This window comes from Lynx rufus, unplaced genomic scaffold, assembly GCF_022079265.1.
Source record: "Lynx rufus isolate CCGP_SWC_20201006 ecotype Redwood Valley unplaced genomic scaffold, mLynRuf1.p SCAF_5, whole genome shotgun sequence".
In the NCBI taxonomy this organism is placed as follows: domain Eukaryota; kingdom Metazoa; phylum Chordata; class Mammalia; order Carnivora; family Felidae; genus Lynx; species Lynx rufus.
Genome location: NW_025814867.1, coordinates 86,202,470 through 86,218,732, shown reverse-complemented (window position 1 = coordinate 86,218,732; position 16,263 = coordinate 86,202,470). Strand labels below are relative to the sequence as shown.

Here is a 16,263-nt window from a genome sequence, read left to right as displayed (position 1 = left end):
TTAAATTCCACTTAGTATACAGTGTAATATTAGTTTTAGTTGTACAATTTAGTGATTCAACACTTACATACAACACCTGGTGCTCATTACAAGGGCACTCCTTAATCCCCATCACCTATTTAACCCATTCCCCCAGCCACCTCCCCTCTTGGTAACCAGAGAGTTCTCCATAGTTACTGTTTCATGGTTTGCCTCTCTCTTTCCCTTAGTTCATTTGTTTTGTTTCTTAAATTCCACAAATGAGACAAATGATATTTTTCTTTCTCAGACTTATTTCATTTAGCATAATACTCTCCAGCTCCATATAGAGCTATGTTGTTGCAGTGGCAAGATTTCATTCTTTTTTTATGGCTGAGTGATATTCTCGTGTGTGTGTGTGTGTGTGTGTGTGTATACACACACTACATCTTCTTTATCCATTCATCAGTTGATGGACATTTGGACTGTTTCCATATTTGGCTACTGTAGATAATGCTGCTATAAACACTGGGATGCATATATTCCTTTGAATTAGTATTTTTGTATTCTTTGGGAAAATACCTAGTAGTTCTTGAATGAAAATCAAGATCCAAAAAAATCTGAATCTAAAAAAATGTAACATAATGTGGTTTTATTAGAGATTATCTCTAGCTAAAGACTATTAAAAAGTCTACAATATATAAGTAGTTCTGCTTTTTTTTAAAAAAATGTTTTTTTGAGAGAGAGAGAGCACAAACAGGGGAGTGGCAGAGAGAGAGGGACCAAGCAGTCTCCACACTGTCAGCCCAGAGCCTGATGTGGGGCTTGATCTCATGAACAGTGAGATCACAACATGAGCCGAAATCAAGAGTCTGGCACTTAACTGACTGAGCCAATCAGGCACCCCTAAATAGACCTAGTCTGAGCATAAAGTATAACTAATTCCTAATTCCCTAAAGAATAAACTAGGGAAGAAATTTAAAGGAAGAGAAATTTTCATAGATAGTTGTAGAAAAGGTAATTCTTAATGAATTATTCCTGAGCAGCAAATCTTTCTGTTACAGAAGAGATCTGAAGACAACTTATACAGATTCAAAAGAGAATTTGTTAACAAGACTACAAATTAAAAACTGTCCAAAATCTACTGAACATTTTAACAGAAAATACAGTATCAAGGATATTTTAAAAGAAATCCTTGCACTGAGAGACATATTTATGTAAATAGCCTTAAGTCACTTTTTTATACATATAATTTACATAAAATTCACACTTTCAACGTGTACAATTGAGTGGTTCTCAGAACATTCAAAAGGATGTGCAATTATCACCATGATCTAATTCCAAACATTTTCATTACCTCAAAAAGAAACGCACTACCCATTATAAGCCATTCTCCTCTTCCCTCAGCTCCTGGCAACTACTAACCTACTTTCTGACTCCATGGATATGTCTGTTTTCTACATTTTAAATAAATGGGATACTGATACTATGATATGTAGCCATTGTGTCAGCTTCTTTCACTTAGCATGTTTTCATGGTTCATCCTTGTAGCATGTATCAGTGCTCCATTACTTATTATGGCTGAATAATACTCTATTGTATTATTCTACATTCTACATTTTATCTACATTGTTAATTTTATTCCTCAGTATTTTACTCTTTTAAATATTGTCATGTGTGAAATTGTTTTCTTAGTTCCACTTTCAGGTTGTTTAATGCTGGTTGGTAAACAGAAACATAGCTGTCTCTTGTACGGTGATTTGCTCTCCTGCAAAATTGCTGAACTTGTTTATTAGTTCTAGTAGCTTTTTTGTTGTGGCTGGATTTTCTAAGACTGTCTATATATAAGAGATCATGGCATCTGCAAATAGAGATAGTTTTCCTTTAAATCTGGAAGACTCTTTTTTTTTTTTCCTTGTAACCGCCCTGTCTAGAAACTCCAGTACAGCACTGAAAATGAGCAGCAGAAGTGGACACGCTTGTCTTGTGATCTTAGAGGGAAAGCTTTCATTTTTTAGCATTTAGTATGATGTAAGCTATTGGTTCTTCATAGAGACCCTTTAGCAGGTTGAGAAAGTTCTATTCCTAATTTGTTTAGTGTTTTTATGATGTAAAGGTGTTGGTTTTTGAGAAGTGTTTTCTGTGACTATTGAGATGACTGTATCATTTATGTCCTTTATTAATATAGTGTCTTAGTTTGATTGGTTTTCTTATGTTGAACCAACTATTCATTCCTTAATCCCATAAATTACACTTGATTATGGTGTAAAGTTCCCTTTTTATGCTGGTGTATAATCTTTTTTTATCCTGCTGGATCCAGTTTGCAATTCTGTTAAGGATTTTTTCATCTATATACATAAGGAATATTGGTTTCTTGTTTTTTCTTCCTATGAGGTCTTTGTTGGTTTGATAAAAGAACAATGCATGGCTTCATAGAACGGGTTGGGAAGTGCTCTTCATGCCTATTCCTTTTTTGGGAAGTTTGTGAATGACTGGTGTTAATTCTTCTTTAAATGTTTGGTAGACCATACCAGTGAAAACCATCTGGTCCTGGGCTTTTACCTTTGTGAAACATTTTGATTATCAATTCAGTCTTAATTGTTACAGGTCTATACAGATTTTCTATTTCTTTTTGAGTCAGTTTCAATAGTTTATGTCTTTCTAGAAATTTATCAACACTTACATACATTATAAAATATACTTTGTCTTCACTAACAATTTTTATCTTTTCTTTGTCTGATATTAGTATAGCCACTCTTCAGTGTTTCTTGGTTACTGCTTGCATAGTGTATCTTTTCCAACTTTTTAATCTTTGTTAAAAATAAACCACTGTCTTTGAATCTAAAGTGTGTCTGTTACAGACAGCATATAGTTGGATCCCGTTGTTTAATCTACCCTGTCAATATCTTTTAACTGGAGTGTTTAATTCATTTACATTTAATGTAGTTGAAAAAGATTTGTCGTCTAGTTTGCTGTATTCTTCATGCCTGATATATTTTTTGTTCCTCTATTCCTCCATTTCTACCTTCTTTTGTTAAACAGATACTTTCTATTGTACCGTTTTAATTCCCTTGTTTATTATATATATTTTCAGTTATTAGCCTAGTGGTTTCTCTGGATTATAATTAACCTAATGATCTACTTTAGATTAAATACCAACTTAATTTCAATGGCATATAAAAGCTCTGCTCCTATACCCTGCCTTGTGATAAATTACATCTTTATAAAGTGTGCACCCATCAACACAGATTAAAGTTATTGCTTTATTCGGCTGTCTTTTAAATCAGATAGTAAAAAAAAAAAGAGCTACAAATAAAAAAATACACTTACATGTTTCTGTTTTGTATTTACCTATGTAGTTCTGTTTAATAACAGTCTTTATTTCTTCATATGGATTTAGGTTACTCTCCAGTGTCCTTTCATTTTAGTCTGAAGGATTCCCTTTAGTATTTCTTATAGAACAGATCTACTAGAGATGAACTTCCTCAGCTTTTGCTTACTTGGAAATGTCTTGATTTGTTCTTTGCTTCTGAAGGAAAATTTTGCTCCTGGATATAGAATCCTTGGTTAATACCATTTTTCTTTCAGAACTTTGAATAGGTCATCCTATTGCTTTCTGGCTTACACTGTGTTTGATAAAATATTAGATGCTAATCTTATTGAAGATCTCCTGTATGTAATGAATCATTTTTCTCTACTTTCAAGGTTCAATCTTTGTCTTTTGATAGTTTGATTATGATATGTGCATGGTTTGGATCTCTTCACGTTTATTCTACTTGTAGTTCATTAAGCTTCTCGGATGTGTACAATGTTTCTCACCACATTTTAAGGTTTTCAGTCATTATTTACTCAATATTCTTTCTGCCCCTTCCTATCTTTCTTGTCATTCTGCGACTACATATAAATATACATTATGTATATGTTGTACATTTGATGATATCCCACAGAGGCTCTGTTAATTTTTCTTCATTCTTTTTTCTTTCTGTTCTTCAGTGTGGATAATATCACTAGACATATCTTCAAGTTTGCTTTTTCTTCTGCTAGCTCATATCTGTTGAGTTTGTCTAGAGTATTTTTGAATTTTAGTTACTGTATTTCTTACCTGCAGAATTTCTATTTGGTTCTTTTTTCTTTTATCTATTTATTAAAGTTTTTTTGATGTTTATTTTTGAGAGAGACAGAGCATGAGTGGGGGAGGGGCAGAGAGACAGAGACACAGAATCCAAAGCAGACTCCAGGCTTTGAGTTTGTCAGCATAGAGACTGATGCGGTGCTCCAACTCATGCAACTGTGAGATCATGACTTGAGCCAAAGTCGGAGGCTTAACCAATTGAGCCACCCAGGCGACTCGGTTCTTTTTTCTAATAGAAATCTCTTTATTGAATTCTCTTCTTGTTGAGATATTGTTCGTTTATTTTTCCCTTTCATTCTTTAGTTCTTTGAACATATTTAAAATATCTGATTTGAAGTCTTGGTTTAGTAAGTCCAATGTTGGGCTCCCTTAGGGGCAGTTTCTATTGACTGCTTTTTTCCTGTGTACAGGCCTTATTTTCTTGTTTTTCTGCATGTCTCATGGTTTTTTGTGGAAAACTAGACATTTAAAATAATACAATGTGCAACTGTGGAAATCAGATATGTCTTTCTGCCCAGGGCTTGTTATTGTTGCTGATTATAGTCATTTTTGGTGACTTCTGAATTCTATGAAGTTTGTATTTTGTGATGTGTGTGCCAATGAAGTCTCTGCCTTGTTAGCTTAGTGGTCAGTTAATGACTGGAAAGAGATTTCGTTAAATGCCTGGCCTCTTTGCTGAAGGGCTCTGTGTGTATGCTGTGTGATGTTTTCAACATGCAGCTAGGCAACTGATAACTCTGACTTAACTATCACTTCCTGTCTGCCTAGAGCATCACAGTCAGCCAGAGGTGTGAGTTTAGGACCTTTCCTGAGTATGTACACAGTCCAGGACCTACATGTGTCTTCCTAGGTTCCAAGGAATATGTCATAGTTTTTCAAAGGCCCTAATGGAGAGCTCATTCCCCACTTTTTCCTTTTAAGCTTTTGATTAACTTACTGATTGCCTCAACTATTATCCAATGTCTCAGGCAGCCATAATGTGCCTATAATTGTTTTGACAACTAACCCAGAGAAAAAGGCTTTTGAATCAGGTTAATACAGAGAGCCTTCCAAAGGGGTTTTAAAGAACCACCAAACAGGTCAAATTATGACAACTCTCTGGGAAAGAGGCTCTGAAAGTTCTACCTCCATTCTGCTCTCTAGTGGCTGTGACGCACTGGTTTTCACTGTAAATGTGGACTATTTTTCAAGGTTACTGTGATGCTGGAGAACAGGCGATGGGACTTAGGTAAGTTAAAACCCCCTAAGCTCACTCTTATGAAGGTTCAGTCCTCTGCTTCTTTTATTTTGAATAAACACTTCCTGAATTGCTGCAAGCCTTTGGTTAATTTCCAGAGTTCTGAACGACTTTATTCTGACAATTGTGTCCACTTTTCTCACTGCCTTTATAGAAGAGGGAATTTTTGTTGAAGTCTTTTGGGTCACTTGTGATTCTAAGATTCTAGGAGTCTAGATTTTCAGCAAATATAAATTATATTCTCCACCATACTTGTCATCATTGGAAATAACAGTAATACCTCATTTATACCATATTGAAAAATGTAGTGTTCTATATATGTAGTGAATTTTTAAAATATTTTTTAATGTTTATTTTTGAGAGAGAGAGAGAGAGAGAGAGAGACAGAAAGAGAGATGGAGCATGAGCAAGGGAGGGCAGAGAGGGAGACACAGAATTTGAAGCAGGCTCCAGGCTCCAGCTGTCAGCACAGAGCCTTGACACGGGGCTCGAACCCACGAACCATGAGATCATAACTTGAATTGAAGTTGGGTGCTTAACCGATTGAGCCACCCAGGTGTTCCTATATGTAATGAATCTTGATTTCAAAGCTTCTTTCTTCAACAAAATTAAATATATCAAAAAGAATATTTTATAAAACCTATGATTTATCTCCATGCCTTCCCAACTAATTTATTTATATTTTTCTCAATGATGTGGGTTATCATTGAGAACATCAAGGGGTGCCTGGGTGGCTCAGTTGGTTAAGTGTCCAACTTTAGCTCAGGTCGTGATCTCATGGTTTGTGAGTTCGAGCCCTGCGTTGGGATCTGTGCTGACAGTTCAGAGCCTGGAGTCTGCTTCAGATTCTGTCTCTCCCTCTCTCTGCTCCACCCATGCTTGCACTGTCTGTCTCTCAAGAAAATAAATTAAGCAAAACAAAAGCAAAAACAAAAAAAAAAAAAAAAAAAAAAAAAAGAAAAGGAACATCAAGAGATGCCTGGGTGGCTCAGTAGGTTGAGCATCTGACTTCGGCACAGGTCATGATCTCACACTACTTGTGGGTTTGAGCCCCACGTTAGGCTCTGTACTGACAGCTCGGAGCCTGGAGCCAGCTTCAGAATTCTGCCTTTGTCTCTGCCCCTCCCCTGCTCATGCTCTGTCTCTCTTTGAAATATAAAATAAAAAACAAAAAAACAAAACAACATCAGTAAGAGGGATGGTCTTTAGAACAGTAATTCACAAAGTTTGGTCCCAGGAGCAGCAACATCAGTATCTCATGGAAACTTGTTAGGAATACAAAATTTTAGAATCTACCCAAGTTAGGGGCACCTGGGTGGCTCAGTCGGTTGGGCATCTGACTTCGGCTCAAGTCATGATCTCACAGTTTGTGAGTTTGAAGCCTGTATCGGGCTCTGTGCTGATGGTTCAGAGCCTGGAACCTGTTTCAGATTCTGTGTTTCCCTCTCTCTCTAACCCTCTCCAGCTCTCACTCTCTCAAAAATAAATAAATAATAAACATTAAAAAAAAATAAAAAAGATTTTAAAAATCTGTTTAAAAAAAAAAAAAAAGAAGCTACCCAAGTCATACTGAGTTGGAAGCTTTGGGGATGGGGTCTAAGAGTGCTTTGTTTTTGTTTTTTAATATGTTTTTTTAAATGTTTATTTTTGAGAGACAGAGTGAGAGAGAGCACATGCCCCTAAGAATGTTTTTTAACAAGGCTTTAAGGTGATCGTGATTCAAGGTGAAAATTGAAAACAGCTAAACTTTGTCTAATGAGGTATTTAGTTTGTTCCTAACAGGGTTTTTAGTTTTTTTCTCTTGCTCCTGAGGTTTTTCTTATTGCTCTCAGGGTATTTGCCTAGAGAAGCTTAGTAAGCATTAAAAATTTTAAGGCTACTGATGCATACAGCCTCAAAAGGCTGTATGTAACTTACACTCACATTAGGGTAACCAAGTGGCCTAGACTGTCTGGGATTTTCAGTTTTAAAACTGAGACTAAAGGGATTTCCAGACATGGGGCTTTAAGTGCTAGAACTGGAAAAGTTCTGGGTCAACCAGGTTATGTTGGTCAGTCTAACATACTCTAGCAGTGTGTCAGTGACCCATATAAAGTTGTTCCATATGGACAATTCAAAAACATCTATTTTTGCTTTGAATTTTTTACACCTAACTCTAAGCCAACTGAAAATTTATTTTGACACAAGGTGTGAAGTGAGGCTCTAAGCTAATTTTACTCCCCTAAACAACTAGCTAATTTGTCCAATATTTATTTTTAACAAATTCATTCTTTACCACCAATTTGTCCTTATCATACTATAACTTATTTTAAAAAATTTAAGTTCCAGTATAAAAGTAAAAGCAATAAAATATACAAATTAGAACACTTCAGTTGGAAGAATTTTCAACAACTGTATACACCCATGAAACAATTCCAAACAAGATATATACCCTCCCTTTCCATCATTCAACTCAGAAATTTCCATTGTGCCACTTTAAAATCAGTACAATCACAACTACTTTCTGACTTCTATCAGTAGAAATTATTGTCTGCTCATGATTATCATTTAACTGGATTCATACTGTCTGTGTTTTTGTGGTATGTTTTATTTTACTCAATGTGATGTTTTTTAGTGTTATGTATGTGGTTGTGGGTGTCAGTTTGTTACTTTGTTTAAATGCACTCCAATTTATTTAGCTATTTTGCTATTGATGGACACTTGAGTCATTTCCAGATCTGAATGATTATCAATAAGGCTGTTATGAACATTTCTGTTTAAGTGCTTCTGTAGACATGATTTCTTGGGTAAAATCTGGGTGATTTTGTAGTGGTTGTATAATATGCCCACCAGTAATGAGAGCTATCAGTCCTCCACATCCTCACCAATGTTTGTCCTTTTTTTTTTTTTTTTTTCCATCTTTAGCCATTCAACTGGGTGGGATATGGGATACGTTACAACTCCCACTCCTAAAGTTAAAAATCCACACATAACTCTTGACTCTCCAAAATCTTAATAGCCTATTGTTGACTAGAAGCCTTACCATTTGTATGCTATACGTATTATATACTATATTTTTATAATAAACTATAGAAAATGTTATTAAGAAAATCACAAGGAAAATACATTTACCATACTATACTGTATTTATCAAAAAAATCTATATATAAGTGGACGTGTGCAGTTTAACCCCCCTGTTGTTCAAGGATAACCCCTATCTCATTTTAGTTAGGCATAATTTATATTCAATAATCTTTTTAGTTTACAGTTAAAAGAGTTTTGACAACTGCCTATGTTGAGTAGATACTGTCACAATCAGATACAGAAAATTGACATCACTCCCACCCAGATTCTTCCAAATGCTTTTATTCATTGTGGGTTTTGGGTTTTTTGTTGTTGTTGTTGCACTGCCCTGATGCCTAACGTTAAGTACCTTTTCATGTGTTTATAGGCCATTCACATATCTTGTGAAATATATGTTTAACTCTTTTGCTCATTTTTAAAACTGGGTTACTCATCTTTCTATTGTTAATTTGTGAGAGATGTTTATGTATTCTGGATACAAGTCCTTTATCAGATATATGTACTAAGAATGGTTTTTCCTTCTCTGTGGCTTGCCAATTTGGCTCTTAATGCACATTTTTTATGGTTAGTATTTTATGTACTGTTGCAAAGATATCCTCCTATAAGTTTTCTCTAGGAGGATTATGGTTTGGGCTGTACATTTAGATTTATAATCCATGTAGAATTAATTTTTAGGGCACCTGGAGGGCTCAGCTGGTTAAGTGTTCAACTCTTGATTCTGGGTCAGGTCAAGATCCCACAGCCATAAGATCGAGCCCCATGTTGGGTTCCCTGTTGTTTTGGCTGGGGCACCTGGGTGGCTTAGTTGGTTAGGTGTCCAACTTCAGCTCAGGTCATGATCTCATGGCTTGTGGGTTTGAGCCCCGCGTTGGGCTCTGTGCTGACAGCTCAAAGCCTGGAGCCTACTTCAGATTGTGTGTCTCCATCTCTCTGCCTCTCCTCCACTCACGCTCTGTCTCTCTCTTTGTATCTCTCTCTCAAAAATAAACAAACATTAAAAAAAATTAGTTTTGGCTTAAAGAGATTAGACATAGATGAAGAAAATTTATGAACTAGAAAACAGATCTGACTGAAATTAAGTACAAGAAGACGAGTTAATAAATATGACACTGGGATTAAAAGACATGCAGGACAGGATGATATCCTCCTCTTACAGGAACTGAAGAAGGAGAGAATCTATACGATGTGGGAAAGGCAAAATTTGAAAAAATACTGGCTAAGATTCCAGAATTGATTAAAGACGGAACTTCTCTGATCCAGGAAGCTCAACAAATCTTAAACAGAAAAAATAATAAGCTAGACATAATCATATTTTAATTAAACTGTAGTACACCAAAAAGTAAGAGACTTTAAAAAAAACAGTAAGTGAGGGGCGCCTGGGTGGCTCAGTCGGTTAAGTGTCCGACTTTGGCTTAGGTCATGATTTCATGGTTTGTGGGTTTGAGCCCTGCATCAGGCTCTGTGCTGACAGCTCAGAGCCTGGAGCCTGCTTCGGATTCTGTGTTTCCTCCTCTCTCTGCCCCTCTCATGCTCATGCTCTGTCTCTCTCTGTCTCTCAATAATAAATACACGTTAAAAAAAATTTTTTTTTAAATAAGTAAAAAAAGAAAAACCAAATCACTTACAAATAAATAAGACATAGTGCAGATCTTTTTTGTTAAATACAAAAAAAGAAGCTTGATAGCATACAACAGTATCTTCAAAGTATTGAGAGACAACAGCTGTCACTCCAGCACATTAGACTGAATTATATACACAAGTGAGGATGAATTAAAGATATTTTCAGACAAACTCTATGATTATTTATCATTAAGAAATTATTGCTGAATGAACAATCTAAAGACTCCCAATAAGGTACATTTGGGTATTTAAAAAATATTTTAGCTTTTAAAAATGACCAGGAGAGCGCCTGGGTGGCTCAGTCAGTTAAGGGCCCGACTTCAGCTCAGGTCATGATCTCACAGTCCGTGAGTTTGAGCCCCGTGTCAGACTCTGTGCTGACAGCTCAGAGCCTGGAGCCTGCTTCAGATTCTGTGTCTTCCTCTCTCTCTGTCCCTCCCCCACTTGTACTCTCTCTCTCAAAAATAAATAATCATTTAAAAAAAGTTATTAAAAAAAATCTTTAGGGGTGCCTGGGTGGCTCTGTCAGTTAAGTATCTGACTTTGGCTCAGGTCATGATCTCGTAGCTTGTGGGTTCGAGCCCCACGTTGGGCTCTGTGCTGACAGCTCAGAGCCTGGAGCCTGCTTCAGATTCTGTGTCTCCCTCTCTCTCTGCCTCTCTCCTGCTCATGCTCTGTCTCTCTCTGTCTCAAAAATAAATAAAAACATTAAAAAAAATGTTTTTTAAATGACCAGGAAATTTTATTAGCATGTAAAGGATGGGGGCTAGAAAAGCTAAATTTTCTGCAATGAACCAAACAGTCCTACACAACAAATTCAATCCCAATGCTGTTAGAGGTCCACTGAAAAATACAGAAGAAGCGAGATAAATAGAAGAGATGATGAACAACAGCAACAAAAATTATAGAACATATGGATTGTTAAAACACAAAAATCAAAATGACTAAGTTTGGGGTATATAAAAATAAAACAGGGGCACCTGGGTGGCTTAGTTGGTTAAGCATCCAATTTCAGCTCAGGTCATAATCTCACGGTTCGTGAGTTTGAGCCATGCGTTGGGCTCTGTGTTGACAGCTCAGAGCCTGGAGCCTGCTCCTCCCCCGCTCATGTTCTGTCTCTCTCTCTCAAAAATAAATATTAAAAAAAAAATAAATAAATAAAACAGAAGTCAAATACTAGAAACAGCACAAAGGTTTAAGGTTCCCAAAGTCAATGTGTCATTAGGGAGAAGAGTTGAATTTGATCAGTTTTAGCCTAAAATTCTACAGGTAATAACCACATAAACACAAAAACTGAAAGTATAAACTGGAGAAAAGATGAGGCAAATATCAAGCAAAAAAGAGCCACATTAATATCAGACAATGTAACTTCTAGGTTAAACACTATTATCTTTTTTAAAAAAAGCTTTTTAAAAAAATATCAAGCAAAAAAGAGCCACATTAATATCAGACAATATAGCTTCTATGTTAAACACTATTATCTTTTTAAAAAAAATTTTTTTTAGTCTCTATTTTTGAAAGAGAGCGAGCAAGCACGCGCACACAGGGGAGGGGCAGAGAGAGGAAGGCACAGAATCCGAAGCAGGCTCCAGGCTCTGAGCTGTCAGCACAGAGCCCAATACAGGGCTTGAACCCATGAACCGTGAGATCATGACCTGAGCTGAAGTCAGAGGCTTAATCGATTGAGCCACCCAGGCGTCCCAAATCTTTTAATGTTTATTTTGGAGAGAGAGAGCATGCACACACACACTAGTTGCAGAGAGGCAGAGAGAGACACAGAATGTGAAGCAGGCTACAGGCTCTGAGCTATCAGCACAGAGCTTGATGTGGGGCTTGAACTCATGAACTGTGAGATCGTGACCTGAGCGAAGTTGAATGAATGTTTGACTGAGCCACCCAGGCACCCCAGGTAAAAACTATTATTAAAAATAAAGAGGATTATTACACAATAACAAAAAAATTATTATGAATTGAATAATAACCACCAGGAAGGAATAATGATTCTAAATTTAGATGCATCTAATAACATGGTTTCGGAGATATAAAAATAAAAATCACTGCAAGGACAAACTAACTTAATTGCTGAACCCACCATCACATTCAGACAGCTTAAAAAATTTCTTTTAATAATAGATCAAGTAGACAACAGATTAAAGTATAAAGATCTGCACAACATAAGTAACAAGGTTAATAAACATACAGATAACACTGCAGTCAATAAATAGAGAATACATACTTTCTTCAAGCATATTTATACAGACTGATCCCTTATAGGTAAGTCAAATAACGAAAGAAAATCTATTGTACACAACATGTTCTCTGACATCCCTGCAATCTTACAATTAAGTTGTAAAATGTAAGAAAATAACTGAAATATCTCCCACAACTTTAGGATATGAAAAACAAAACTTTTAATAATTAATAGGTCATAGTTAAAATAATAAAAACATTATTTTGATTAACATCTCCTACCGATATAATACGATCTCCTTTTCTGAGCTCTCCACTAAGATCAGCAGGTCCTCCAGCCAAGATAAAGGAAATAAATATGCCTTCTCCATCTTCACCTCCTACAATGTTGAAACCAAGGCCTGTTGAGCCACGATGAAGAACAACTTTTCTAGGTTCCCTAAAAATTAGAAAAATATTGAACACCTTAGAAATTTTATATAGAACTTGACATTCTATCAGTGAGATTTCCCTATTGATAAATCTTATGTTATCAAACTATAAAGAAAGCTAGATGAAAGTTAAAAATGTTTTCAAAACAATGGGGTAGAGATTCTAAGACTAGAAATTAAGGTTAGAAAGTGAAAGGAAAAATCCAAATTGTTTTTTTTTATTTTAATTTTTTTTTACATTTATTTATTTTTGAGAGACAGAGAGAGACAGAGTATGAACAGGGGAGGGGCAGAGAGAGAGGGAGACACAGAATCTGAAGCAGGCTCCAGGCTCTGAGCTGTCAGCACAGAGCCCGACACAGGGCTCAAACCCACAAGCCGCGAGATCATGACCTGAGCCAAAGTCAGACGCTTAACCACTGAGCCACCCCGGTGCCCCGGAAAAATCCAAATTGTATATAAAAGCTGAAAACCCATGTTAAAAACCCATAATTTTTGTTAAAAAACAAACATGAAACTAAAACAAAAAGAGAAAACAATGTGGTAATAAAAATGACTTAAAGAGCCCTACTCAAGAAATATACACTTTAGAAATATACTCAAGAAATATACACTTTAGAAAAGTTGACGTTGCACACATTTTATTGCCTATGAACCAGTCACTGCCCCTACTTCCTAGATGTTATAAAAGGCAGATAAGCCTTCGTCTTAGAAAAGGCAGGCCCTTTTCACAGTCTTGAAAGAATGAATCCTGACTAACTTAAGCCAGTCATAGCAATCCCATTCCTCTTTACTAAGTTGAGGCTATGACCCTATTCTGGCCTCTGAGAAATAAATAAAGCTAAATTTTATTGACATTACCCAAAGAAAGACAGACCCTAACAAAAACAAAGCACATTTTGTCCCCTTAGAAAGCACATTTGTTTCCTTCCCTACCAAAATAACACCCACACAAAAAATGAACAATAAAATCACATTACTGGTTTGGATATATTATAGTCATGAAGGTAAGACCAGAAGAATCCTAGAGATACTATGCACCTAAGGATTGCTACACAAATGCTAGAACTGTCCATCTCCAAACTTTTTATATAAAATAATTAAATACCTTTACTTCTTAAGTCATATCCCTCTACCTCTCTCTGTTATTCATTCATTCTAAGATGAGCCTTTTCCTCCACCTTCATTTAAAATCTTTGAAATCAGAATACATCTTACCACTACTAATGTTTCACATTTGCTGCCAATTATATACATAGTTGTGTGAATACCATTTATACCTTCTGGTAAGACCATGAAAATTCTAGGAGATTATTTTAGACATGATGAAATGCAGAATATCATTTGGAATTAGAATGTATCATTTGGTAAGTATTTTAAAAATGTAAGCAGATTTTTCTAGAACATTGCAAAAAAGCTACTGGTAACAAAAGGCATAACAGAAGTAAGTATTCTTTAAGAATGAATTTTAGGGATCCTTCCATATAATGTAGAATTAATCTTAAGTATTCATTAAAAACTTGAAACAGGCATTTTCTAGTCATTCATTTCATCATTAATCAGCTCTGCCAGTTCACTTAACAAAATTATTATTGTAAAACCAAACAATATATTGTTTAGGAAATATTAAACAAATATATACATATGTGAAAGAAAAAATGGAATAATAAAACCAAATCCAGGAAAAGAATTTAAGTTGGTAAGGCAGTGTAGGAGAAGCAAGGGAGGATTAGGGCACAAAATAGGTTTCACTATATTGGTGATGTTTTATTTCGTTGTTAGGTGACAGACTCATAGTTTAAGGTTTCTGCTATGCTTTAAATCATATATATGGGGTGGGGGGTGGAGGGATGGGTTAAATGACTGATGGGTATTAAAGAGGGCACTTGTGATGAGCACTGGGTGTTGTACGTAAGTGATCACTAAATTCTACACCTGAAACTAATATTACACTGTGTGTTAACGGGAATTTAAATTAAAACTTGAATATATATATATATATATATATATATATATATATGAAGCAAAAAATAACAAACCATATATGAATTATAGTTTTACATTAGCAAACAATACATTAAAAATACTCTGCTAAAATCCAACAGTATTTCAGAGGAAAATAAATTCAGATTTTTCAAATATTGTAAGATGTTCAGCATCATTAGTTATTAGAGAAATGCATGCGAATCACGAGATATGTCCCACTTACTACAATGGCTATGAAATAGAACAGAAAAAACAAGTATTGGTGAGGATGTAGAGAAACTGGAACCCTCATAAATTGATGGTGGGAATGTAAAATGGTGTGGCTGCTACAGAAAACAAATGGTTCCTCATAAACATAAACAAACATACATTTACCATATTACTTAGCAATTCCACTCCTCAGTATATATCTAAAGGAAGTGAAAGTAAGGATGCGAGCAGATACTTGCATGCCAATGTTTGTCACAGCATTATTCTTAATACCCAAAAGGTGGGAACCACCGAAGTGTCCATCAAGAGATGAAATGGATAAATAAATGTGGTATATACAAATAATGGGATATTATTCGGCAATAAGGAATTAAGTTCTGATATATGCTACAACATGGATGAATCTTAAAAACATTAGCTAAATGAAAGAAGTCAGACACAAAAGAATTGTAAGATTACACTTATACAAACAATCTAGAATAAGCAAATTTCATAGCACACAGAAAGTAGACTAGACAATAAGTTACCATGGACTGGGAGGACAAGGAAATGGAATTACTGCTTAATGGTTAGAGTTTATCTGAGGTGATAAAAAGGTTCTGAAATAGTGACAATGACTGCATAACACTGTGAATGCAATTAATGCTACTGAATCACACATAAAAAAATTAATAATGTAATATACTAAAAATTGCTGAGTTGTACATTTTAAATGGGTGACATGTATGATATGTGGATCATATCTCAATGAACCTGTTAAAAAAAGAACTTTAGAATCATCAATTTTCTGTATGTTGGGATTTCTTTTCTTTTCCTTTTTTAAATTGGTAATGTGAGATAACCTCTGAAAGATTACTTAGGGTCAAATTGTGGAGAACTTCTAATATGAGTGCAAAGATTTTTGTACCTCATTATCTGGACAAAACAGTGTAATTATCAAGAGTGATAAAACACACATTTTAGTTACTGCAGTCATCAACCACCAGATTTTCAAAGAAAAGTAAAGAAAACAGGTAGACCTGTTGTGTAATACTACAAAGTCCAATACAATATTCTAGACAAAAGATATATAATGAAAAACGATGGGGAACAGCAATCAAGATGCTAATATATTTTTTAGTTTGAAAAATATGCAGAAAAAAAGAAAAATATGCAGAGATTAGAGGTTAGACAAGCCATTAACTATTTTCCTCTTTACTTTTTATTAAACCCTATATATTTTGTTTATTAAAATAAAACAAATCCAAATAATTTTCATTTATAATCTTTCAAGATACTTATCCTCCTCAATATTAAGATTCTCGAGAGTCTGTTGCTTTGTTATAGATAATGTAAATGCAAGTACGCATAGGAAGAGTCTTTTAACCCCCATACCTAACCCTCATGAATTCAGTTCTGATTTTGTGGTTTGGAATTTTTTTTTTTTTTTTTAATTT

At 35.1% G+C, this 16,263-nt stretch overlaps 1 protein-coding gene across 10 annotated transcripts in view; it reads right to left on the bottom strand.

The window, feature by feature from the left end:
- DLG1 (discs large MAGUK scaffold protein 1) overlaps positions 1 to 16,263 on the bottom strand; it is a 275,223-nt gene that overhangs the window by 68,902 nt on the left and 190,058 nt on the right. For all 10 annotated transcript variants that reach the window (XM_047100299.1, XM_047100300.1, XM_047100296.1 and 7 more), the window contains one exon: positions 12,483 to 12,639. In XM_047100299.1, the coding sequence (XP_046956255.1) occupies positions 12,483 to 12,639 (157 nt within the window). The remainder of the gene's footprint in view (positions 1 to 12,482; positions 12,640 to 16,263) is intronic.